At 36.9% G+C, this 27641-nt stretch overlaps 1 protein-coding gene across 5 annotated transcripts in view; it reads right to left on the reverse strand.

Annotated features, from left to right (window-relative positions):
• Positions 1 to 27641, reverse strand: part of LOC120778701 — a 172685-nt gene that overhangs the window by 76652 nt on the left and 68392 nt on the right. For all 5 annotated transcript variants that reach the window (XM_040110662.1, XM_040110661.1, XM_040110658.1 and 2 more), the window contains exons 7-8: positions 26993 to 27523; positions 24028 to 24224 (exon numbers count right to left, since the gene is read on the reverse strand). In XM_040110662.1, coding sequence (XP_039966596.1) covers positions 24028 to 24224; positions 26993 to 27523 — 728 coding nt within the window. The remainder of the gene's footprint in view (positions 1 to 24027; positions 24225 to 26992; positions 27524 to 27641) is intronic.

Consider the following 27641-nt stretch of genomic DNA (forward strand, 5'->3'; position numbering starts at 1 on the left):
TCGATTTTATCATTGGCAAACAGGGACCAAAAGAGCGTTTTTTGGTTATCCTTAACTGCGCCTGGTGCATAAATAGCGTGTAGCCCAGTGTGGGTTTAGGACTCTTCTCAAAACTTTTATCGGTGGACGTTTGAAATTTATCCTTAATATTAGTAATTTCTCTCATTGCTTCGTCATTTTCCCTTCCTCGTGTTACTGCTAATTTGAAATCTTTCTCCTTTCTCTGCATTAATATCGAATTATTTTGCGACAAGACCCGAAATAAGGCCAATTTTAAACGATTGCTGTAAATCTTTTCCTTCATGAGATCTTCATAGTCGCAATCATTTTGCACTTTTGTTTGCGAGATTAATGTGTCTGTGACTAAGAGTTTCGATTTTATCAATTGCAAACCCTGACTAACCAATCGTTTCTTGCGGATCCTCAACTGCGTCTGGTGTAAAAATAGCGTATAGCTCAGTGAGAGCTTATGACTCTTTTCAAGACTTTTATACGTGGACATTTTATATCAGTTATGCTTTCGTCTCTAAGGTTAAGGTGTGACTGATACTGATCTAGTAGAACGGTCAAACTTTTATAGAGATCTGACAGGTAACAAATATTATTCTAAGTATAGGGACTATTGCAGTATTGCGCAGGTACCGCCTTCTTGCCTTAACTTTTTCGCAGGTTCACGACTAAAGCAGGTACGCCAAAGTTATTTACGGCAAATACGGATACTTTTATTTTGGGCGGGGAAAGCATAAGCACTAATAATAGTCTTTAGAGAAAGCTCATATCTTTTCATTGAGCACAAAAGGTATGTTGCAACACCTGAGCCTTGGAAAAAGAACAATGGAAAATGTAAGTGTGTAGGTAATGAACATTTAAATAATGTCGAAATGTTTGTTTACACGTTAGAATTTTTCACATTATTAATTAAACTAACCAACTTTATTTATTTTGAGTGAGACATTATTAAATTTGGCCGATCCTTTGTGGAGGTCATGCTTAGATAATCTATATTTACGGGAACACAATAGATTAAAATAGATTGTCGACGTTATCATTCGCCGAGTTTAGCTAAACATTTTAGTAATTTGAGGCGTGAGATTACCTGTGACATTCGGAACAACATAAGGAGCTGACCTTCGCAATGTTTCCATAAATAGTGAAATTCCTTGCTAAAAAATATTATTTAGCTTTCAACTCTACTGCAGGGCGGATCTGCCGTACTTTAGCTATCCTCACTTTAGTCAGATCTAAAAATGTTCTCAAACAAAGTGCTGCCACTTTCCCCAAACGAAGTTAAAGTAACTCATCAAGCGCCAACATTGAGTTACATGTTGTTTGTACACCGTCATAAATTGAGAAGTCGTGACAAACGATTCGAACAAAAGATAAGTTTGGCGCAATCGAAGTTGTACGTAACCGATACACTCATCACTGAAAAGAAAAAGCATCTCTATCAACAAGGTGGCTTGGCCGATTTAGCCACCCTGAACCGGGAGCAGTTATTTTGCAACCATTTGAAGAAGACAGTCAATAAAATGCTAGCTTGGAAAGAGATGAGCCCCGAAGAGAGAATTAAAATCAAGCAGGCAGCTTTAGCTATGAGAAAAGCAATGGAATCCCAAGACAATGAAGAAGAATATAGTGCCAAAAGACACAAATTAGATGATTGAAGAGATTTTAGGAAAATCGAAGGGGTTCAGCATACTAAACCACATGGTCATCAGCATTTGTAATTATTTAAGTTTCAATAAAAATTGATGTAAATAAATTAAATTATTTAAGTTAAGTAGTTGTGTAAAAGAATTATACAAAAACAATAATTACACTTTTTATTTCACTTGTTTGTATGTAATAATTCAAGATTTCTAGAAGCAAATTTGAGATTGTGGTTAATATAAAGTTCTTCACTTGTGGTGTTGCCACAAAATTAAATTTGAAAACTAAATTGTATCTTCGAAAATAACAAAAATTCGTCCTTCATTTATTCTCAAGGTCAACTAAAATTTTTCGAAGTTATCAGCTAATTAGTTAATGTTCAAAAAGCCCAGATATCGGTACGGTTTAAAAGCGGAAGTGAATAAAAGAGTGAAAAATCTACGGCATAGTTATTTTCTCAAAATAAAATTGCATTTGAAACGTAATAAGAATGATAAAAGAATTTGTAAAAGCATTGGACATTGGTGTAAACATCTTCTTGCTATTTAAACAGGCTGGATGAGATGGAATTATTTTCAGAATGAGGCAGCAGCTAAAGGACTCAATGGTTTCAAGGCTGGAAAAAATATATAGGGCCAGCATCCAACTATCGTATATACCGAGAAGCTGGAAAAGTGGTGTTCCTACCAAAACCAGATGGCCACACATGGCAACACAGACCTGTAAGCCTCACCTTCGTCAAGCTGAAGGTTCTAGAAAGGTTATCTAAGATCATATCTGGGGATACCTTATCGAATGCACAGCAAGACCTAAAAGGTGGGTCAATCTCAACTGCCCTACACGAAGTGATTAATATGATTGAAAAGTCTCTACATCACAAATAAGATACAATTTTCTTTACGTAGAAGAGGCTTTCAATTACACTGTGGAACATTTTTGGGATTATTGTCTGGGGGGTGAGAAATTCCAAGTCAGGGTGATGTTACTAGGTCAGTATAGTAAAACCCTCAAAGGGTTTGGCGTTCGTATGTGTCAGTTTTTTTTAGATGTTTTTTCGCTTAGTTGTAACATTTTGGCAAAAACGTAGTTTTTTATTTATTTTTTTTATTTTAACATGATTATCACTGGAAACAAACGATGGACAATGCGATAGATACTTCGCATGCCACTGAAGTTCCCATACTTTTCGCGAAGATCATTTCGACATATCAGCCTTCAAATTCGCGTCAATGATGGGATACGAAAAAAGTGACATTGCCGAAGAAATTTTACATCGTATTCGTTAAGGATTGGAAATGAGGAAGTTCCGGTTGATACTTCCAGTGGTTTGATATCAATTCTACTTGCCTTTTGTCAATTCACTTCAACGAAAGATGAACTCATCACGAATGTTTATCCGAACATTGGCCAAATTATTGAAACTGCGATTACTTGAGTGCACGAGCAATTTTAGCTTCCAAAATACCGATGTTAATGACTTAAACAGGATGAATCAAAGTTAAATTCCGGGAGGCTTGCGCTCATACAAATCGATCGATCATCTTGACAATGAAGACGACGCCGTGAATTATCCAGTGGAATTTCTAAATTCTTTGGAGAGGCTTGGTATGCCGCAGCATCATTTGCGCCTCAAAGTTGGATCTGTCGTTATTATGTGTCGCAATCTTCATGCACCGAAACTATGTAATGAAACCCGATTGATTGCGACGCAGCTATCGAATACAAGGAAGCAGAATGTGTGGTTCTAACGATTTTCCATTTTAGTTCAAACGTATTCCTTTTCCAATGAAAATTGCATATGAGATGACAATCAACAGGACACAAGGATAGTCGCTAGAAGTGTGTGGCTTAAATTTGGAAATGCTATATTTTTCACACGGCCTGCTATACGTGGCGCGTCCATAAGTTTGAAACCCATTTTCTCTATATATTAACGGAACAGAAGTTAAAAAATGTTGTTTATCAAGCTGCGTTACATTGAAAAAAAGGAATGATATATCCAACTTTCTTTTCATTTCAAAACACATAAAAGTACGAGTTGATCATTATGTTTTAAAAATGATCGCGGTCAAGTGACCGCCGTGAGATTAAATTTGTGTCAACAGTAAGACACCGAATATTCTCTTTCAAGATTTCAATCGGCTCGAGCAAATTCAAAAAAATGTTAATCGCACGATCTTGGTTTCGTTGGCTGTGTAGCATGCCACCACATGCTATTTGTAGGAAAAGACGTCCACAAAGCAATATGAACCAATCCTTTCATCTGTCCATAGAACACCAAACAGTTAATATTAACGTACCAACCAAAAGAATGCTTCTTCGTGCCTGAATGAGAATGTAGACGGCGCTACAGCCAATGAAATAAACTATTTATGAAAGGTAATTTTTGGGGAGCGCATTATCTCGCATAGTGGATCTGTGACGTGGCCTCCAAATCATATAACTTAACACCGCTGAACTATTCTTATGGTGTTATGTGACGAGAGATTTACACCTTCGGGAAGATTTTTGACGAGTTATTACTGTTCAACTGTCCAATTGCAAAATATTGCAGGTTCACGTAAGGAAGTTACACTTGTTAAAATAACATCATTTTCAACCACCCACACATTTTTCTGATGACCAAACAACGGGAAACCCTAGCCTTAGGTAATAGTTTACGACCATTTATCAGCTTTAAACTTCAATGAAACGAACTCGATCTCGATATCTACCTTTTATAGACAGCATTGTAGAGGTTGTACTAAGAATAATTGAACGTTAAATGTAATTTTTTGTGGATATGATAGTGACCACAGATTCATTGCTCCAACGTGTTTTCGTTATTTTCGAAAATTAAATTTTGCTTTGAAATCTGTTTTTATGGCAACACTACAAGTGGAGAAATTTACATATTCCACAATCCCATCTTTACTATCAGAGACGTGGAATTATAACATACACACACAATCTAATTCTGGAGACGAGTGAAATAAAAGGGATGCAATTTTCTTTGTTTTTGCTTAATTCTTCTACACAAGTACTTAACTTAAATAACTTATTTTATTGGGATAAATTTTTAATGAAACTTAAATACTTTACAAATGCTGATTCGTGATTTATCAACTATGATCATCTGGTTTATAATGCTGGACCTTCTCGGTTTTCATGACGCTTCCATCATCTAATTTTTGTCGTTTGGCACTATTTTCTTCTTCATTGTCTTGAGATTCCATTGCTTTTCTAATAGCTACAGCTGCCTGCTTCATCTGCATTCTCTGTTCCGGGCTCATCTCTTTCCAAGCTAGCATTTTATTGATTTTCTTCTTCAAATAATCGCAAAATAACTGCTCCCGGTTGAGAATATCTACATTGTCCAAGCCCCCATGTTCTCTATCAACGTGCTTTTTCGTTTCAGAGATAAGTGTATCGGTTATGTACAACTTTGATTGGGTCAGACTTAACTCTTTGGCAAATAGTTTGGCACGACTTCTCAATTTATGACGGTGTACGAACAACATGTAACTCAATGTTGGCGCTTGGTTAGTTCCACTAACTTCGTTTAAGGACATTTTTAGAACTGACTAAAGTGAGGATAGCTAAAATACGACACGTCTGCTCAGTAGTAGAATTGTAAGCTAAATAATATTTTTAGCAACGAGTTTCAGTATTTATAGAAATATTGCGAAGGTCAGATCCTTATGTTGTTCAGAATGTCTCAGGTATGCTCACGCCTCAAATCACTAAAATGTTTAGGTAAACTCGGCGAATAACAATGTCGGCAATCTATTTAAGTCTACTGTATACCTGTATACAAAGATTATGTAAACGCAACCCACTATCTATAAATAAATAATTACCAATATTTATGTCACCTTTCAAGGGTAAAAATGATATTAGGAACTATACTACCTGTACCTGAAGAAAACTTTCGCGAATAAAAGTTTTGATAAGAGTCATAAGCCCACATTGAGCTACACGGTATTTTTGCACAAGACGCAGTTTAGGATCCGAAGGAAACAATCGGTCGGTCCCGATTTGCCATTGATGAAATCGAAACTCTTAGTCACTGACACACTAATCTCGCAAACTAAAATTCAAAGTGTTTTATACATGGAAGCTCTCAAACTGGAACAGATTTTCAGCAACCGTTTGAAATTGTCTATTTTACGGATCTTGTCGCAAAAAAATTCGAGATTATCGCCGGGAAATAAGAAAAAATGCAGAGGAGCAGTAATACGAAGAAGAGAGATTGACGAGAAAGTAAACAATGCTAAGCGTCATAAACGATAACGAATAGGAGATAAAAAGACTGTCCACGGAAAGATTAATTTTTCTAATTCAGTGTATTAGGCTATTAGTATTTAAGAAAAATTTTGTTAACTACTTTGTCTACGATCTGAATGATGTAAAACTTTAGTAATTTAGTAATTATATACTTTCAACTAACTTCGCACCCTTGTGAGGTATTTCAAGAGTTGTGCTCCGATTTCGGCTCTCATAAAGCTCTCACTTTAATATAAATACATATATCGCTATATCTCTCTCACTTAGTTTTAGGTTATACGTACAACCGCTGGGTGAATAAAACTATTGTTCTCTGGAACAACAGGTTGCAAGAGTATAAAGCAAATATTAAAGATTTAGACGTATTGTCTCACGAAATTGCCTTTAAAAACGTTATGTAGTCGCTTACATACTATATATTTTTTAAATGAAGAAATGAGCTCAAACCAGAAGGGGAAAAATTGGATCCCCGTTGTCATATCGCGAGGATGTACTGAACCTAGGCAACTCACGTATGCTTAGGAGACATTAGTGTGCAATCGACTTGTCAGGAAAGGGCCTGCTACCAAAGTATTATCAGATGGATGTACACCACGATCGTGTAACCGATCCTTAGAAGTGGGGCGGTGGCCTGGGCTTCAAAAGCATCGCAGACGTAAGACTTCAAGTATCGGAGCTGCATCTGCGCGTCGAGTGCAATGCGTACGTGACCGAAGGCAGGCAGTCATGTAACTCACACCGCTTTACCTAGTAAATAAACAAGCAGCCAAACATATGTACATTGCTTCAAATGACAGTTAAAGGGTTTGTCAACGGAAATGTAATCTCATCAAAGCAAATGAAAGCCCTAAGTGTATCATTGGCTCCTCTCCCAAAGGGCAGAGTTACCAAAAGGATTAACTTAGCCAGGAAACTTAAAGTTACCCTTGGCAGTAAGGTTGTATGAATGAAACCACTTTCGACCTGCTGCACAATCAAGTAGTAGTCGACGGCTGGAAAACGTTAGAAGCAATTGCTGCAGGAAATGTAGGTCCGCGTACCAAACTCTCAAAATCTATAGGAACTTTTCCAAGCAGAGGTATTTGCTATGAGTCGGTGTAAGGAGATAAAGCCCCAACACAACGATAGTATTACCATACTCAGCAAGGGGCAAGCGACACTTAAAGCGATCTCTGCTTATGAGATTAAATCGCTGGTGCAGGAGTGCATAGAACGGCTGAACAGTCTATCAGTTCGTAACCAAGTTTTTTTAGATGGATACGCGCTCACAAGAGTATAGCCAGAAATGAACTGACTAACGAGCTCGCTCGCTCGCTCTGCAGCTACCATCATCATGATCGGTCTTGAACATTTTATTGCGGTTGGTCCCCATACCACAAAAGAGCTGCCCCGCAAGGAGATGAGTGTAGACAGGGAAACTCCAATAGGCATGCAGAAATCTTTTAAGTACGATAAAAGTATATATAACTAGCATACATATATTTTATAGACTTTCGATTAAGAATAATAATATGAGCCATTTATTTTGTTAAAAATTTAGTCGAAGCTCAAATTCTTCAGAACATTTATTTTAAAGGAATCATATTTATTATTTTTATTACTATAAACTTTATGTATTTCTATATAACATTTATATATTTCTTAAACCTAACAATTCAAATAAAGTTTTTGCGTTGCGCCATCCGTTGACGCATTTTTTTGCGGTATTCCGTTATTTGGTGCCGATTTCCTGGTAACTCCATTATTTGTGAAACCCTGTTTCCAACTGCGTGCTTATGCGGATTTTGCGGAGTCGCTTTTGCCAAATTTTTTAACTGCATTTTGCCGTTTAGCGTTCTGCTTGCCTTGTCATAGTTTAGACTTGATGGGTTCGTCATGTGTCCATAACGTGCAGCTCCCTTTGCCATCATTTTATTATTAGAAGTATTGTTTGGTTCCATTTTAACGTTATTGTCTTTCAGATTCATTCGCCTAGCATGTTCTGCTAGCTTTCGTTGGTCTGCCTCTCTTTTAACAGAGGCGGTCTCTACAATTTCCTTTTTCTCTGATTCGCTCATTTGCTGCCAACTCATCATATGCTGCATTTGCTGCCTCAAAAGTTCGCAGAAAAATTGCTCCCGATGAAGTATTTGGATTTCACGAGGACTTGGACGATACATCTGTGCGGTCACCTGGGTAATCAGCTTTTCTGTGACGAAAAATTTTGACCTCGTCAATCGTAAACAACGATTAAATTGATCACCGTATCTCTTCATTTCGTTACGATGCAAGAATAGAGTATAACTGAGAGTTCCTGGATAAGATGGCTTAAACATTTCAGAAACTGTGGTATGTTTAATTTGTTTTTTAAGCATTTCGCGTTGTAAACTGTTCAACTGCGATGATTATCGGACATTGATAGTTGTTTCGTTCTTCACTCTAGCTTTTATAGATTTTGCACACAGATTCCTTGGTAATATTTTCTGCCTACCTGTTGGGTTCAGGTAAAAAGGTTGCTTATTACGCTAAATTACTGTGGGCGTAACTTTGAGGAAGCCCCATTACAACATCCATTATATTTGTAAGTTGTTCTTTTATCATTTAATTTCCTTGAGTCACTGTATTATATTATGGTTAATGCAAATATTCAATCAGGTTTATAGTTATTACTATTTAATCCGAAACTTCAAGAACCGCAATTGCTATATTTGTAGCACCCTTAAGCACTTTTCGAACTACATATGTACATACGTTGGTTCGGTACCCGAAAAATGGTTCGCATCACGCACTGCATCCAATATTGGGGCAACATAATCGCTAAGCAGAATCGGTAATTCGAGCAATCATAGCTCGGTTGCTCCCCACGTTCACTCTAGTAGGTAATGCGCGTCCTCGAAGATGCCGTACAGTTTGCATCGAAGAAGACACGAGTACATCCATCACCGCAGGTAATAATTGGAGCTGTGCACACCCACTTTTTGGAAGATTTGCGGAAGGATTTTGAAAAAAAAAGTTTGCCCAGTGTAATTCATAATGTGAGAACTCCTAATTAAATTAAATTAAAAGGTATTATATGATATATATTAGTGCTTCTGCTTGCACCGCCTATAATAAAACCATTATTTTCCCGTAAATAAAGGAATTTTGGCATACCTGCGCGTACCCACTTTAGTCGTGCACCTGCGAAAAAGTTAAGGCAAGGCTTAAAGAAGGTGGTACCTGCGCAATACTGCAAACACTATTCTCGCAAACAAATGTCCAAAGTTATTTGGTTCGGATCTTGAATGATTCGAGAAAGGAGAAATTAAGTTCTTAATGTTTTAACTTTAAACTTCAATCGGTTTCCTGGCTGTTTCATAAAGGTACCGTATGGCAATAATTATTGGATATAGCTCTTACAATATCTTGAAAAAAAAAGTTGCCACCTCTTATGCTACATTGTTCAGTTATTCTTTTATAACGCAATTGTAAATTGATAAAGATGCATTCGCATAAAAAGTGTAGCTATTTCTGGACCTAGATAGCAGGTTATTTTTGATGTTCCTATCATATTTCAGTTATATTTGTTTTGTTAACTTGGAACTTTTTGATGTTTTCCGTTATGTGCAAATTGCTTAAAATCAATATAAAACTCACTTTTAATCGTTTCTAGCGGGCATAGTCCTGGCTTCGCTTCGGACTCGTCTAAAGAGACTCCTAACTTTGCCAACTCGTGCGTCTTTCCGTTTCCGAAAATGTTTCTGTAACTGGAAACCGGAATTACGGACAAGTGGAGTTGACCTGTAAGTGAGCTTGAAGCCTTTCAGCAGTTGTTGGTTATGTTTTAATTAATCTGCGGCCTCGACAAGGCAAGCACAGCTGCATCGCAGCCCGTGTACATGATTGCTTTCTGTGTCCTCCCGCAGTTATTCAATAGAACTCCACAGGTCTAGTAGGCGGATAGAAATAAAGGTTTCAGGATCTAAGGAAAGGAAATCCTCATCTCAAAGTATGAGTTGAAATCTAACCATAGGAGGATATAGTCTGATTTATCTTTATTAGGTCTACAACTTTTTTCCAATAGATGTCTCTAGGGTCAATCTTGGACATTCGTGTCAACATTAACCCAACAAAATATTTGTAGAGATCTGTTTGCATCCCAAACTTATTTACAACTGAAAATGATACTTTTTGAACCGAATTCTCGACATTTGCGGGAAATTTTGCTTTTCTTTTTTAATTACAAGAAAAGTGCGGCTGAGAACCCGTCCACGCTTTACTGAGGCTGACACATACATAGATATTACTATTACTCTACTACTACCATCTAAATGATTTCTATTAGGTATTAAAACAAGTAAGGAAGGGCTAAGTTCGGATGTCATCAAACATTTTATACTCTCGCATGATAAAGTGATAATCGAGATTTCATAATCCGTCATTTACATGTTTTTCAAATACCGTATTTGCGAAATAAAACTTTTCGCTATCATCATTGGTTCCTAATGAATATAGTATACAGAGAAGGCATCAGATGGAATTCAAAATAGCGTTATATCGGAAGAAGGCGTGGTTGTGAACCGATTTCACCCATATTTCGTACATTCGTACACTGAATTTGAAAAATTAATCTTTCCGTGGACAGTCTTTTTATCTCCTATTCGTTATCGTTTATGACGCTTAGCATCGATTACTTCCTCGTCATCCTCCCTTCTTCGTATTACAGCTTCTCGGCATTTTTTCTCCTTTTTTGACGATAATCTCGAATTCTCTTGCGACAAGATCCGTAAAATAGACAATTTCAAACGGTTGCTGAAAATCTGTTCCTGTTTGAGAGCTTCCATGTATAAAACACTTTGAGTTTTAGTTTGCGAGATTAGTGTGTCAGTGACTAAGAGTTTCGATTTTATCAATGGCAAATCGGGACCGACCGATTGTTTCCTTCGGATCCTTAACTGCGTCTTGTGCAAAAATACCGTGTAGCTCAATGTGGGCTTATGACTCTTATCAAAACTTTTATTCTCGAAAGTTTTCTTCAGGTACAGGTAGTATAGTCCCTAATATTATTTTTACCCTTGAAAGGTGACATAAATATTGGTAATTATTTATTTATAGATGGTGGGTTGCGTTTACATAATCTTTGTATACAGGTATACAATAGACTTAAATAGATTGCCGACATTGTTATTCGCCGAGTTTATCTAAACATTTTAGTGATTTGAGGCGTGAGCCTACCTGAGACATTCTGAACAACATAAGGATCTGACCTTCGCAATATTTCTATAAATATTGAAACTCGTTGGTAAAAAATATTATTTAGCTTACAATTCTACTACTGAGCAGACGTGTCGTATTTTAGCTATCCTCACTTTAGTAAGATCTAAAAATGTCCTCAAACGAAGTTAGCGGAACTGACCAAGCGCCAACATTGAGTTACATGTTGTTCGTACACCGTCATAAATTAAGAAGTCATGCCAAACGATTTGCCAAAGAGTTAAGTCTGACCCAATCAAAGTTGTACATAACTGATACACTTATCTCCGAAACGAAAAAGCACGTTGATAGAGAACATGGAGGCTTGGACAATGTAGGTATTCTCAACCGGGAGCAGTTATTTTGCGATTATTTGAAGAAGAAAATCAATAAAATGCTAGCTTGGAAAGAGATGAGCCCGGAACAGAGAATGCAGATGAAGCAGGCAGCTATAGCTATTAGAAAAGCAATGGAATCCCAAGACAATGAAGAAGAAAATAGTGCCAAACGACAAAAATTAGATGATGGAAGCGTCATGAAAACCGAGAAGGTCCAGCATTCTAAACCAGATGATCATAGTTGATAAATCACGAATCAGCATTTGTAAAGTATTTAAGTTTCATTAAAAATTTATCCCAATAAAATAAGTTATTTAAGTTAAGTACTTGTGTAAAATAATTAAGCAAAAACAAAGACAATTGCATCCCTTTTATTTCACTCGTCTCCAGAATTAGATTGTGTGTGTATGTTATAATTCCACGTCTCTGATAGTAAAGATGGGATTGTGGAATAAATTTCTTCACTTGTAGTGTTGCCATAAAAACAGATTTCAAAGCAAAATTTAATTTTCGAAAATGACGAAAACACGATGGAGCAATGAATCTGTGATCACTATCATATCCACAAAAATTTTTTTAAAGTTCTTTGACTGATTAACTTAACGTTCAATTATATTTAGTACAACCTCTACAATGCTGTCTATAAAAGGTAGATATCGAGATCGAGTTCGTTTCATTGAAGTTTAAAGCTGATAAATGGTCGTAAACTATTACCTAAGGCTAGGGTTTCCCGTTGTTTGGCCATCAGAAAAATGTGTGGGTGGTTGAAAATGATGTTATTTTAACAAGTGTAACTTCCTTACGTGAACCTGCAATATTTTGCAATTGGACAGTTGAACAGTAATAACTCGTCAAAAATCTTCCCGAAGGTGTAAATCTCTCGTCACATAACACCATAAGAATAGTTCAGCGGTGTTAAACTACATGATTTGGAGGCCACGTCACAGATCCACGATGCGAGGTAATGCGCTCCCCAAAAATTTCCTTTAATAAATAGTTTATTTCATTGGCTGTAGCGCCGTCTACATTCTCATTCAGGCACGAAGAAGCATTCTTTTGGTTGAATGGGTACGTTAATATTAACTGTTTGGTGTTCTATGGACAAATGGTCCATATTGCTTTGTGGACGTCTTTTCCTACAAATAGCATGTGGTGGCGCATGCTACACAGCCAACGAAACCAAGATCGTGCGATTAACATTTTTTTGAATTTGCTCGAGCCGATTGAAATCTTGAAAGAGAATATTCGGTGTCTTACTGTGGACACAAATTTTATCTTCACGGCGGTCGTGACCATAACATTATATTATATGAGTTTTAATTCCTCTTGAAAACATTCTTTATAAGCTTTTATTTCGAAAATGTAGTGACCGAAGATTTAAATGTTAAAAAAATTATTCTAGAACAAGTTAGTATTGATTCTTGATTTGAAAAGATGAAAGAATAAAATAAATTTTAAATTTGTGTTATGTTATGTGCATGGGAAGTAGGCGTGGTTTAGCATGATTTTGCTAAATTTCACACTGTAACATAGGAGTGTCAAGGGAATTTCAAGTGCCGAATTTAGTTGAAATCGATGTAGTAGGTTCCAAGATATGTGATTTTTTCATACAATCTTCGGGGGTAAAATTTAATATCTCCGCAATATTATGTTATTGATTCATCGCGCTTTTAGTAATTTGTAACAACACCGTTATATGGGGAGCGAGTGGGGTTATCATCAAATTTCATCAATTTTCATACTATCGGTAGAAGTTGTTATAACATTTGGACTAGGCGAACTTGGTTGTTGTAGCTTTTGTAACAGGGTTTGTCCGGAAAGTAATAGGACCCAGATATTGCATAAGCAAGAAGTGGTGTGTTTCGGTGACACTTCGCCATTTTATATGGCCGGAAGAGGTCGGTGAAAATGATGCTCACTGTCTTTTTTGACATCAAAGGCATCGTTCACCATAAATTTGTTCCTCTTAGACAAGCCGTCAACACCAAGTTTTACGCGGAAGTCATCAAGAGACTCAAAAGAAGAGTCAATCGGGTCCGACAAGACATCGCAGCCGATTGAAGTTGCAACACGACAATGCCCTGGCTTACACTGCCTTTCTTGTGAACAGCTACCTAACCAAGGCCGGCATCCCAACGCTTCCGCAGCCGCTTTACAGCCCAAATGTGACTCCCGGACTTTTTTGTTTCCTTCCCTGAAAAGGCAGATGAAAGGCAAGCATTTTGAGACGACAGAGAGGATCCAAGCAGCATGCACCTCGACTCTCAAGGCTATTCCGGAAAATGCCTTCTGTGACGCCTTCAATACTTGGAAATCGAGCTGACAGTGCTGCATTCACGCGGAAGGAGCCTATTTTGAAATTTATATTTATTTAATTTTTTTAATCGACTAAGTCCTATTACTTTCCGAACAGACTCTGTATGTATATGAAACTTATTAGAGACCGGACCATGCCCACTTTTTAAAATTTTTTGTTCACAATTAATCCTTGCTACTGCGAAATAGATATATATATGCTTGAATTCCGATTCTCTGGTTGGCCGAACTTATCTCATCCTTACTTGTTTTCTAGAAGATAGATTTATCGGTATTTGGTTATCCAAGATATTAGCTCATGCTTGGAATAATTATAAAATAGAGTGCAGACCAAGGCGAATTTTTAGAAATTTTCTACTCAATTTACTCATTTCAGAATTTGCATTTACAACAGACAAAAATTATCAACTATATTTACACTCTTATTTTTTGAATCTTCAGTTGATTTATAACATAATAATAAATCAATCGAAAAAATCTAACAAGCTTGTAAAATTACCAGAGAAATGTTTAAAGCTACTATATTTAAAATTTGTTATATTATTGTATATTAAATTTGTACATCTTTCAGAATTAGAAAATTTTCCTTAAATACTAATAGTTTAATACATTTAATGAGAAAAATTAGGCTCTCCATGGACTCCTCTTGATGTCAAGTCTTTCAATCCCCTCTACGTAATTGTTTAATCTCTGTCGCTTAGCTTTGTTTACTTCATCGTCATCCTCTCTTCCTCGTATTACCGCTACCCTGAATTCTTTCTCCTTTCTACGCAATAATCTCGAATTTTTCAGCGACGACATCCGTAAAATAGACAATTTCAAACGATTGCTGAACATCTGTTCCTGTCTGAGAGCTTCCCTGTCCGATTCACTTTGAATCTTTGTTTGTGAGATTAATGTGTCAGTGACTAAAAGTTTCGATTTTATCAGAGGCAAACAGGGACGTCGGTCGCGTCGTCGTCCGATCGTTCGTTTCTTACGGATCCTTAACTGCGTCAGATGCAAAAATAGAGTGTAGCTTAATGTGGGCTCATGAATCTCCGCAAAACTTGTAGCCGTGGACATTTTATATTGTTTATGCTTTCGTCTCTGAGGATAAGCTGTGACTGATACTGATCTAGGAGAATTGGCAAACTTTTATAGAGGTTTGACAGGTAACAAATATTAACCTAGGAATATTTACGTACTGATCAGGTATCACTTTCCTTCAGCTTGAGCGCAGGTACGACTTTCCCGCAGATTCACAACTAAGGTAGGTATGTTCTGTAGCACTTTGATACCTGAGTCTTTGAAAAGGACATTAATTATACTCTTGCAACATGTTTGCAATAGAGTGTAATTATTTTGTTCACCTGGCAGTTGTTTGCATTACTGAAAACTAATCGAGGTAAATATAGAGTTAAATAAATATAAAAGATCAGCATGTCGAGACGAATTCAGGCTTTTTTGCAGGCAATAACTTGAGTAAAAATTTTGGTATATTGTTGAAACTTCGTACATGTGTTTCTTGGTGTCCATAGCAATAACTAAGCGTTAGAATAAGTTTTTTTAACCCTTAGTGTTTAGTTTTGGTTTTAATTTTTTTTAAGTGAGCATATTCCCGACTTCTACTACATTTAAAGAACCAATCTCCCAAACGACTTAAGCTAAACTGACCAAACTTGCCAAGAACAAGCTTTCTAGAGCAACACCTGCTCATATAAACGAAATCAAATGATAACTGCGCCAATCCTTCATATAACGATTTTGTGGAAAAGTATTAAAAGTGTGATAGGTAGGTAGAATGGCAGTCTGTCGAAGCACCTAGGCCTTTTGAGGCACATTTTGATGGCGGCGGAACTTATATTTCCTCACTCTATTGACTCCTCTCTGAACCACCTGTGTTTAAAGTTCTTTCGAATCGCCGCGACCAGACGGTTTAGACACAGCTCAATTACTATCTGTTTCACAGCATTTGTAGTATAAAGGAAAATCCACAGAAAAAGCACTAAGCTCAGTGGTAGCAGAGATTGGAAAATCTGTGGCGGTTAAAAAACACACCCTAGTTGCCTTCTTGGACATAAAAAACTTCCAGTCTGGCGCCATACCAGAATATTAAATTACATAAATCGTTGGGCCGTATTGTGCGGGCCACTATTGCTAAATGGTACCAGGCTAAGAGTTGAAGATAAGGCAAATTAGTTAGGATTAATTGTAGACAGCAAGCTTTCAGAAAACCAAACTTAGACGCTAGGGTGACGAAGGCAGCTTCAGTACTTTACAACCTTAAAAGGGCCCAAATGAGGATGAATGCCTCGGGTAGCTCCTTGGTTCTACACAGTAGTTGTTAGTAGTGGTTTGACCGTTTATGGAATATGGTATCTTGGTATGGTGGCCAATAATAACGGAAAAAATACGCAATGCCTATGGAAGGAATAGAAAAAGCAACTAGTATATGCATCAGTGGAGCTCTTTTTAAGTTCGATTATCATTTCCTAATCGAAGAGTTTGTATAAAACACCACAAATTTGAGAGAAAAAAAAAACTTTAAACTACGATTGCTATTTTCATTTTCTGTCATCAAAACAGGTGGGAAACGTTTGTAGAATACCACGCAGTATGCAGTAGCCAAGTTTAACCAATGGTGATATCCATTTCACAATTATTTATAGTATGTACCCAAAAGCGAGCATAAATGGGTAAGTGATGTAATAATTGTGGAATTTTGATTGTATATAAATAAGTATTTAAGTCACAATTTTCATTTGAAGACTATTATGCCTGCTGTTGCATATTTGGGTCATTTGCAAGCCGAAAGGTACAAACGTAAACATATACATACATATGGATTATATACAAAATACAAATACACACGAGTACATGCAATTACATGTATGCCAATTTACGGTTATAACTGCTGAATTTTCACAAAATTCACGATAAATTGGTGAGATAATTATGATTTGGGAAAATATGCAGTTTCGGTTGAAATCGTGACATTAGCGAATTGCCAGCTATTTGTTGTGGATTTTTTTGTTATTGGTGTAAAATTTTTGTATTTTCGGTGACACTTTGATATGCGTGGTATACAGAAAAATATCGATATATAGACAATACGAGGGAACAGTTTTTTCGTATATACCACAGTTTCCTTTATAGATTTCCAGTTAACTTTTCGATACTTTCAAATTTGCTTTGAATTGGAAAATACAAAAATATAATACAATTATATGTAATATACATACATTAAAGCTATACAAAAAATCAGTTTAATGTAGAATAACATTTTTAATTCTATTTAAAATCGTAAACATATAGTAAAACTGCCTCAGTTCTCATATGGAGAATTTTTGGTTTTCGTGTATTTTTAGTTTTACAATATAAATGTGCCTTTACATCTCGATTTCGAAATCGACCAAGCATAGAAATTCTATATTTGTACTCTGTATAGATTATATGAGCAGGCCCTTTCCTGACAAGTCGATTGCACACTAATGTCTCCTAAGCATACGCGAGTGGCATAGGTTCAGTACATCCTCGCGATATGACAACGAGGATCCAATTTTTCCCCTTCTGGTTTGAGCGCATTTCTTCATTTAAAAAATTTATAGTATATAAGCGACTACATAATGTTTTTGAAGGTAATTTCGTGGGACAATCCGTCTAAATCTTTAATATTTCCTTTATACTCTTGCAACCTGTTGTTCCAGAGAACAATAGTTTTGTTCTCCCAGCGGTTGTATGTATAACCTAAAACTAAGTGAGAGAGATATAGGGATATATGTATTTATATTAAAGTGAGAGCTTTATGAGAGCCGAAATCGGACCTCAACTCTTATTTTTCGAACCTCTTGAAATACCTCACAAGCGTGCGAAGTTAGTTGAAAGTATATAATTACTAAAATACTAAAGTTTTACATCATTCAGATCATAGACAAAGAAATTAACAAAATTTTCCTTAAATACTAATAGTCTAATACACTGAATTAGAAAAATTAATCTTTCCGTGGACAGTCTTTCTATCTCCTATTCGTTATTGTTTCTGTCGCTTAGCATTGTTGACTTCCTCGTCATCCTTCCTTCCTTGTATTACTGCTGCTCAGCATTTTTTATTATTTTTCCGCAATAATCTCGAATTCTTTTTCGACAAGATCCGTAAAATAGACAATTTCAAACGGTTGCTGAAAATCTGTTCCTGTTTGAGAGCTTCCATGTATTAAACACTTTGAATTTTAGTTTACAAGATTAGTGTGTCAGTGACTAAGAGTTTCGAATTTATCAATGGCAAACCGGGACCGACCGATTGTTTCCTTCGGATCCTTAACTGCGTCTTGTGCAAAAATACCGTGTAGCTCACTGTGGGCTTATGACTCTTATCAAAACTTTTATTCTCGAAAGTTTTCTTCAGGTACAGGTAGTATAGTCCCTAATATCATTTTTACCCTTGAAAGGTGACATAAATATTGGTAATTATTTATTTATAGATAGGGGGTTGTGTTTACATAATCTTTGTATACAGGTATACAATAGACTTAAATAGATTGCCGACATTGTTATTCGCCGAGTTTATCTAAACCTTTTAGTGATTTGAGGCGTGAGCCTACCTGAGACATTCTGAACAACATAAGGATCTGACCTTCGCAATATTTCTATAAATATTGAAACTCGTTGGTAAAAAATATTATTTAGCTTACAACTCTACTACTGAGCAGACGTGTCGTATTTTAGCTATCCTCACTTTAGTCAGTTCTAAAAATGTCCTTAAACGAAGTTAGCGGAACTAACCAAGCGCCAACATTGAGTTACATGTTGTTCGTACACCGTCATAAATTGAGAAGTCGTGCCAAACTATTTGCCAAAGAGTTAAGTCTGACCCAATCAAAGTTGTACATAACCGATACACTTATCTCTGAAACGAAAAAGCACGTTGATAGAGAACATGGGGGCTTGGACAATGTAGGTATTCTCAACCGGGAGCAGTTATTTTGCGATTATTTGAAGAAGAAAATCAATAAAATGCTAGCTTGGAAAGAGATGAGCCCGGAACAGAGAATGCAGATGAAGCAGGCAGCTATAGCTATTAGAAAAGCAATGGAATCCCAAGGCAATGAAGAAGAAAATAGTGCCAAACGACAAAAATTAGATGATGGAAGCGTCATGAAAACCGAGAAGGTCCAGCATTCTAAACCAGATGATCATAGTTGATAAATCACGAATTAGCATTTGTATAGTATTTAAGTTTGATTAAAAATTTATCCCAATAAAATAAGTTATTTAAGTTAAGTACTTGTGTAAAAGAATTAAACAAAAACAAAGACAATTGCATTGCTTTGAATTGGAAAATACAATTGTATGTAAGATACATACATTGAAGCTATACAAAACATCAGTTTAATGTGGAATAACATTTTTAATTCTTTTTAAAATCGCAAACATAAAGAAAAACTGCCTCAGTTCTCATATGGAGAATTTTTGATTTTCGTGTATTTTTAGTTTTACAATATAAATGTGCCTTTACATCTCGATTTCAAAATCGACCAAGCATAGAAATTCTATATTTATACTCTGTATAGATTATTTTAACTTTGTGACAACCAATGCATATCGAGTTCGATTTTTGAGATAGCGATCTGAAATTTTGTACGCGTTCTTTCCTCCTAAAGAAGCTGCATATTTGTTAGAACCATACCACTATTGCATTTGGCTACCATACACTCCAATGGAATAGTTTGTCAAGGGAAGGTCAATAATATCAACGCTGAGAGTTTTAACAGTGTGCAGCTCTGCTATTCACTCCTCAAGAAGGAGAGTTATCTACACTTCTCTGGATCTTAATAATGAATAAAATGAAGTTAGATGTAGCGATTACGGTTAGCGGTTTAGTTTTCCCAAATACATTCGCTTATATTATGCAAACAATATGGAAATACATAAATCCATGGGCCGTATCGTGCGGACTGACCTTAAACACTAGCAAAACAGAGCTTGAGTTGTTAATTAGGAAACACAGATTTCTAATAAGTGGCACAAGGCTAACGATAAAAGAGAAAGTAAGCTACTTGGAATTCATTTTAGATAGGAAACTTTCATGGTAACCAATACGCTAAGGTAAAGAAAGTAGCTACTCAACTTTACACCTGTAAAAGGATGGTGTTTCCCAAATGGAGACTAACGCCTTGCGTAACTCATTGGTTCTACTCAGCAGTTGTACGGAAAACAAATACGTGGTAAGACCTATGGAAATCATGCAAAAAGCTGCTAGTATATCCCTTAGTGGAGTTTTTACAACAACTCCAAATCAGGCACTAATTTATAGCTACTCCCCACAGATACTCTTAGACTGAGGGCATCCTCTCTATTAGTCCTCTGTAACAAGGGGCATTGCAACATGTATACTTTTAACTTTCGAAATACTATAGAATTGAACTTAAATTCGGTTCCCAATTTTGCCAACCCTTATAGCGAAAAGGGGAGAGGTGGCCAATTCGATAATCGGTTGTGAGTTGGTGTCTTTTCAGCAAAATTGGATACCAGACCGCTAAGCGTTCATCAAAGCAGTTAAAGAACGCCTTCTTCTTCTGACAAAGAGTGTGCTCACAACATAAGATATATTTACTTACATATACAGATAATCAAGCGACTTTGCAATCACCAGGATTTCATCAAATCTAGTGAAATAATGACTTGATTTCTTAGTGGATGTTAGACCCACGATAAACCTGCAATGGGTTCTAGAACATATTGGTATAGTACCTGTGTAACTGTTAATAACTTGAATCCAGAGCAGGAACTATCTATGATTAGACACCAAAAAACTTTATTGGAAGCAGAAGGTGGTTCAAAGAGGACAGAATAGTTCGAGGGGATTTTCTGTGGAAATGCCGTAGTTTCACATATAGGGAGATATCCACTCTACCTACTTACCTATCAACAAACAGACCGTTCAAAATCAAGCCCTTGTTTGACATTTTTTATTTGAGATATTACCTTTACAAAATTCGATATCGATCATTATCCAAGAAAACCGATCAAAATAAAGCTCTTTTATGAAAAACTTTTTAATTTGAGAATAATTCACCAACACAATTTTTTTCCTACAAAGACTTGATTCCATCGTTCAGTTTGTATAGCAACTAAACGTTCTAGTGATTGGATCTAAACGATTTCTTCGGAGATTGTATTAGGTAAAAAATACGTGCCAAATTTCGTGAAGATATTTTGTAAAATCAAAAAGTTTTCTATACAAAAGCTTGATTCCGATAGCTCAGTTTGTATTCAACTATATGCTGTAGTGGTCCGTTATCGGCGGTTCCGATAAATGACCAGCTTCTTGGAGAGAAAAAAACGTGTGCAAAATTACAGATTGATATCTCAAAAATTGAGGGAGTAGTTCGCGTACATACAGACTGGCTAAATTAGTCAACAACTCATTTACTCGCATGCTAATCATTTATGTAATAATATATAATATAATATATAGGTATTTACACAAATTTGGCGGTAACATTACATTTTTCATTAACCAAAATATATTTGTCGCCTTTCGTATTCACTGATATTAAATAAAATTTATATTTAGAATATATGTAAATACGATTTCATATACGTATATTATTTGAAAATATTTATTATCTGAAACAATTTGCTAAATATTATTGCATATAAGACTGCTTTTATAATAACACCGGTAACGGTTTATATTTACTTGCAAAATATTTGCACTGAAGCCGAACACCTCAAATAAATAGCAAAACGTTTGACGGCCAAATAAAATTCAATCAAACGTAATATTTTGTAAATATGTACAGCGAATGCTAAGCATTCAATAGTTGAGCGCCACAACTAACCTTCTGTCGAAATAGAAAGTACTCTCGGCTAAATATATTTCCGTGTTAAATTTATTAGAATTTAACTTTTCAAGTGGCTGGAGATCCAAAAGCTCCGTTAGAATTAGGAAGGACATCTTCGAGCCGTTCGATACCTAACAAGTCTTTAGACAAAGGCACTCCTTATCGGGTGATTTCTTTAATACTTGTATATTGCTGGATAAAATAATACGAACTGCAGAGCGAAATAGGGAAGCTACAATCTTCTAAAAGAGCGTACAGCTGCTGGCGTACACCGATGATGTTAATATCATTGGCCTTAACATCCGCGCTATTAATTCTGCTTTCTCCAGAATGGATAAGGAAGCGTAGCAAATGGGTCTGTTATCAAAGAAACGTCACTGTTGACAGTTATAACTTCGAAGTCGTAGATAATTTCGTCTATCTTGGAACCAGCATTAAGACCAACAAAAATATCAGCCTTGAAATACAACGCAGAATTACTCTTGCCAAGAGGTGCTTCTTGGTTTTGAATAGGCAATTGAACAGTAGTGTCTTCTCTCGGTGAACAAAGATCAAATTCTACAAGTCACTTATCATCCCTGTCTTGCTATATAGTGCGGAGCTATGGACAATGACATTATCCGATGAGTCGACGTTACGAGTTTTAGAGAGAAAAGTTCTGCACATGGCAACGGCGAGTTACGAGCTGTACGCGATATACGCCAACATTGACTTAGTTCAGCAAATCAAGAGACAGCGGCTACGCGGCCTCGGTCATGTTGCTCATATGTAAGAGACAACTCCAGCTGTGAAAGTTTTAGTTTCAGAACCCATCGGTAGAAGCTGAAGAAAAGGAAGACCTCCACTCCACCTCCACAGAAATCAGGTGGATAGGGACCTGGCTGCATTTGGTATCTCAAATTGACACCAAATAACGAAAAGAACGAAACGAATGAGTTTATGACACTTTGAAGTACGACGTCATTTCCCCTGTAGCATTGTTCGACAGACTTTACTTCGAAAGTAGGAGGAAAAGTTCACCATTTATCAAAGGATTATCTGCAAAATGAGTCGGTGAGTTTGAAATCATTTGTTCTTTTAGGGTTGGATTTTATTGAGGCACGTCGAATGCCCTGAAAATGGCTATCGTAGGAGTTTCGGTGTCCGAATTGTAGACGAAACGTGATTATTCTGGTGTACACCCAACTCTAAGGAATAGTCGGAACAGTAGATTTCAGCGAAACTGTTCCAAAGAGGCGAAAACTCTGCTATCAACCCTAAAGATAATGACTATTCGACTATTTGAATAAGAGAAAAACGGTCACAGGCTCTATTTAATTGAATTATTGGGTTGAATTGCAGAGGCAAACAAAAAGATTCGTCCAGTTAAGTTAGGAATTTGCGTGGTGGTGATCATCAAGTGGTAATGCCTCTTGAAGTAATTTCGAGAAATGGTGCGAGTTGACAGTTCTTGACTGGATAAAATTCCATGTCCGTTCCGGTTACTCAGGCCCGACTGTCGTGGGAACGGTCTTTTGGTATATTTGAATATATTTCATTTATGGTATTTTATTATATAATATTTTATCACTTGTACATTGCCGAGGAATATTTAGCTTTCTTGACAGAATGAAATCACTGCACAGCTTAGCTAAGTTGTCAAATGTGTCCTTCGCCTTATTGCCTGCAATTTGATTTAACCCATTTAATTTGGATAAAAATCACACTGAAGCTCTGCGCCAAATCAAAAATGCTCACTCATTTCGCTCCATTTTTATTGCTGTAATTTTTCGATTACTGCAGCCGATGTAGTATGCGAGCGAGCAATGAATGGAATTCCTGTAATATTTCAAAGGGATGGCGCTGGCACATTGCAAACGCCTCGACGATTTCTCTCCACAATATCGACAGCATAGCAATTTCGTCTTGCAGTTGACAGCGGCATTATTAAGCTAGGCAACAACAACAACGTCAACAGCAAAGCGTTCAATGTAATGCAAAAACTGCTGTGAACTGCAATTGTCACTGACGCTCTGGCGCTTATCCGAGCGACGCAAGCCAAATTCATGAACACGCACGCCATTATGCGCCCAAGCCCCGCTACACCGCTATTTATGTATGTATAGTATATACACATGCATGTATAAGTGTATGTTTAGCATACATATGTACATATGTATGTGCTCATGTATGTAGCTTTTAAGAATTCATATTAACGAAGGTTAGCAAATTTTGTTGTTGGATACTGCTGCTGCAACTGAACTGCTCTAAAACTCAGCGCCCACATGCAGCCTCATACCCTCAAACACACATATATACATTAACATATGCACGCACACTAAACGCTCTTAGAAATCATACAACGTTGAAATGTTCTCTGCCTCATGCACGCACGCCCACACATACTTGTACGAAAGTATAGATGCACTGACACTTACCTCCCAAAATCCATTTCCGGATGCTGTTGTCACATCACTATACGCCAATACGGCTGCTGTACGACTACTCCGGAAATCGAATTTAATATTAAATTCTTCGGCGTGATTTATGGGCCACCAAATGTGAGATGTTGCGAACGGATACGTAATGGGTATGACGTTGACTTCGTTCTCTAGGAATTCGGCCTCGAGGACACCTAGAAAATAGCAATAGTCATTGGCAATTTCACAAATATATCACTGCCTGCCTCCGTATAGAGTTACGTACTACTAAATATGCATATAGGAAATTGTATATTAGACTTTTCAGCGAGCAATTTTCGTATTGGCCCGGTACGTTTGTGCATATGTTGGCAATTAAAGTATGATTTATGCGAGGCTGCCGACTAGGGCGTGTGAAATAAGCACGTTTTATGATTGATCTGTGAGTTCCGTTGTAGATAATCAAATGCAATATGGTACTCAGATAATGCACATTAATATATCAAACTGTTCTTTGTTTTGGGTGAGGTTAGGTCAGAGAGATAGCGAGAGGGAGAGGGAGGGAGAGTGAGGGAGTGAGCAAATATGACGCACTTTCAACGTGCCCATTTTCATTTTGCAAGAAAGTCGAAGAGCAAAGTATATATTGGTCCATATGTAAGGTATCTAAATGAAACTCAAAAAGCATTTGTTCCTACTAATGGTATGGGGAATGGAGGATGGAGTCATGTGTAGAAGTTCACGTAAGTGAGTAAAGTTCTCTGATTGCCATTCACTTGGGAGTGATCAGAAACGATTCTTTTACATAAAATCATGACATTGTTTTAGACCAAGTATTCTTTGGGTAGCCAAAGGGTAGCCAAAGCCAAATAGTATCAGTCTCGGAAGAAAAACCCACCTTTTGATGACGACCACAGCAAACGTAATAAGGAATATGATTTAAGGGTATGCACCTGGAATATCCGCTCCCAGAATTCGGAAGGTGCCACTCCCCAGCATGCGTCATTAAAAAAGTGCAATGAAGTGGACAAGGACTGAAATGAGTAGGTTCTTGTGACATTTACTAAATATAACCGAGAGAAAATTCGTTTTGGTATTTATGGTTGGAGAGAGACTACGTCGAAGAGTTCTAGTTTTCCCACCGGTGGATGAGCATCTAGCCACAATCCGCATCAAAGCGAAGTTCTTCAACATATCGCTGATTTGCGCACACGCCCCGACGGAAGAAAAGGGCGATGTGACCAAAAATGCCTTTTTAGGAGGGCACCAATGAAAGTTGTCCCCACCACGTTGTTAAAATCGTGCTTGTGGACTTTAACGTTAAGGTGGCCAATGAAGGTACCTTTGACACAACGGTCGGTAAATTTAGCCTCCACGCTGAAAGACCCCCAAATGGTTTGAGGCAGATCGACTTCGCTGTTGCCCGAAATATGGTCATCTGTAGTACTAGATTCCAGTATAGAAAAATCCATCCAGATATCTGGCTATTTTCGAATAGAAAAACCACCAACAAAATCGATCAATTTGAGATAAACGGTCTTCAGTGTTTTAGATGTGTGTACGCTCCGATGTTTTAACATTGAATCGGATCACTATCTGGTTGCAGTCAAGATACGCGCCCGTTTCAAGACAGGAGCTTACTTTTGTAGAACCTCCGTAGGTGATCTAGTCACTATAGTCCAAAGCATACTAAAATTATGTAGGGAACACTTCTCCAGGATTCTGAATGGCAATGGAAGCATAAAACCAGGAGATTACGAACTCCATTCCCCAATCGATGATGATGGAGCAGACGTTCCACTGCCCGACCATGAAGAAGTTCGAATAGCAATTACCCGTCTGAAGAACAACAAAGTGGCGGAGCCGATGGATTGTCGGTCCAGCTATTCAAATACGGCGACTGGCTTTAAACTGTTTGTGTTGGACAATATATTGTGATATTCCAATGTAATTTTATTACTTATATCTCATTTTGAAACAAAAAGGAGGCTAAGTGATCATAAGACCTAAAATATACATAAGTGATTAAGAAACAAAATATGAAAAAAATGAATGAAATGAAATGAATGTTGAATAGTCTATATAGCCGGATAGTTTTCATTGATTTCTGACATGGCGTTTCGTGTCCACTTTAAACCTTTCAGAAAGAGTTAATGCGGAATCCAACACACCACTTGCGAAGGGTTGTATCGAAGAAACGATTGAAACAGAACCTGGACCAATTGTCCGACAAAGATGAAATTTATGCACTTTTTTGTTTGGAAATTATTTACAATTTATGCAAATATCAGTGATAGTATCGAACAGATGAAAAATTCAATGTTCATACTACTTTTACGTTCGCAATGACAATACTTGGAATTTGGTAAATATCATCGTTGAATTGAAAAACTAAGGAAGTAGATTCAGTTTTTGCTAGAAAACTTTCGCTAATGTCTTTTAGAGATTGAAACAAGTTTCAACTAATCAAAAACAGTTTTTTATACTCTGCCACTTTCACTATATACTTTAACCATGGGATACTAAATTATCTAAGTCTTGAATTTTAGACGATCTTTTGAATAAATAGACTAAATGTTTCCAAACAATGGAACGTTCATTGAGGTTGCTCGTGGATATTTGCAAATATTTTCAAAAGTGTAACCGTCGGAAATGGTAATTTCTGGTGACAATGAAACAATCGGCTGTATGAACTGTATATATTCAACAAAGTTTAGTGAAAGCCAACAACTGTTATGGACATCTAACGTCGACTGAATAAACTGGAACTTTGTGGTGGGAAAAGCACGTGAGTGAGCAGTGACCTGACTTCATATGAAAATGTCATAAGCTGGGATAAATTTACTCGCACTCACAGCCACAGTATCATTCACATGTAATGTGAAACCAGAATAAACTGGTTCTAAAATGTTCGAAAAAAGCTGAATTCTCGCATTATAAATATAAAACAATAATTTAATTTAAACAATTGCTGTTCACTCACCGTGATAGTGCACTTTGGGATTACTCTTTTGTAGTTCATATAAAATCGATACATCATTATAGTAGACATACTTAAGGCTGCCAACGAAATTGTTCTGCGATAGCAAGCCTTTCTTCTTGTGTAAATCGGGGCCGCCACCGAAGTAAATTTCGGGATCGAATAGCAGATTGGCGCTTGATGTCGCCGGTATATCGAGCACTTTCATTTGCTGATCAAGTATGATGCGCACTGTGCGTCGCTCATGGTGAATGGTTAAATTATGCCAATTACTACGTGTCAACTCATCAGTGAGCACTGTCGACAGCACGTTATCACCGAAATCCATTTCCACATGAATTGATTGATTTTTTATCGAGGCGGCGATGTATTGATGTTTGAGTGATTCGCCGCTGGCATAGAAAAGCGCTGAATCGTCGAACTGTGTGCGGAACATGAGGCTGATGCGGGTGTTCGAGGAGTGCACTCGGTCCTTCCAGTCGTAAATGCGATACGAGACATAGCTGGAGCCACGTAGAGTCATTATCGTTGCCGCTGTGTTGGTGGAGGAAATATAAAAATTAATAGAGTTTAGTTAAATGATTATAAAAGTATAAATCAAGGTGAATGACTTAAATATATGTATGTGCTAGTAATTGTATCTTATTCCCTT

This window comes from Bactrocera tryoni, chromosome 5 (assembly GCF_016617805.1).
Source record: "Bactrocera tryoni isolate S06 chromosome 5, CSIRO_BtryS06_freeze2, whole genome shotgun sequence".
Taxonomy (NCBI): Eukaryota; Metazoa; Arthropoda; class Insecta; order Diptera; family Tephritidae; genus Bactrocera; species Bactrocera tryoni.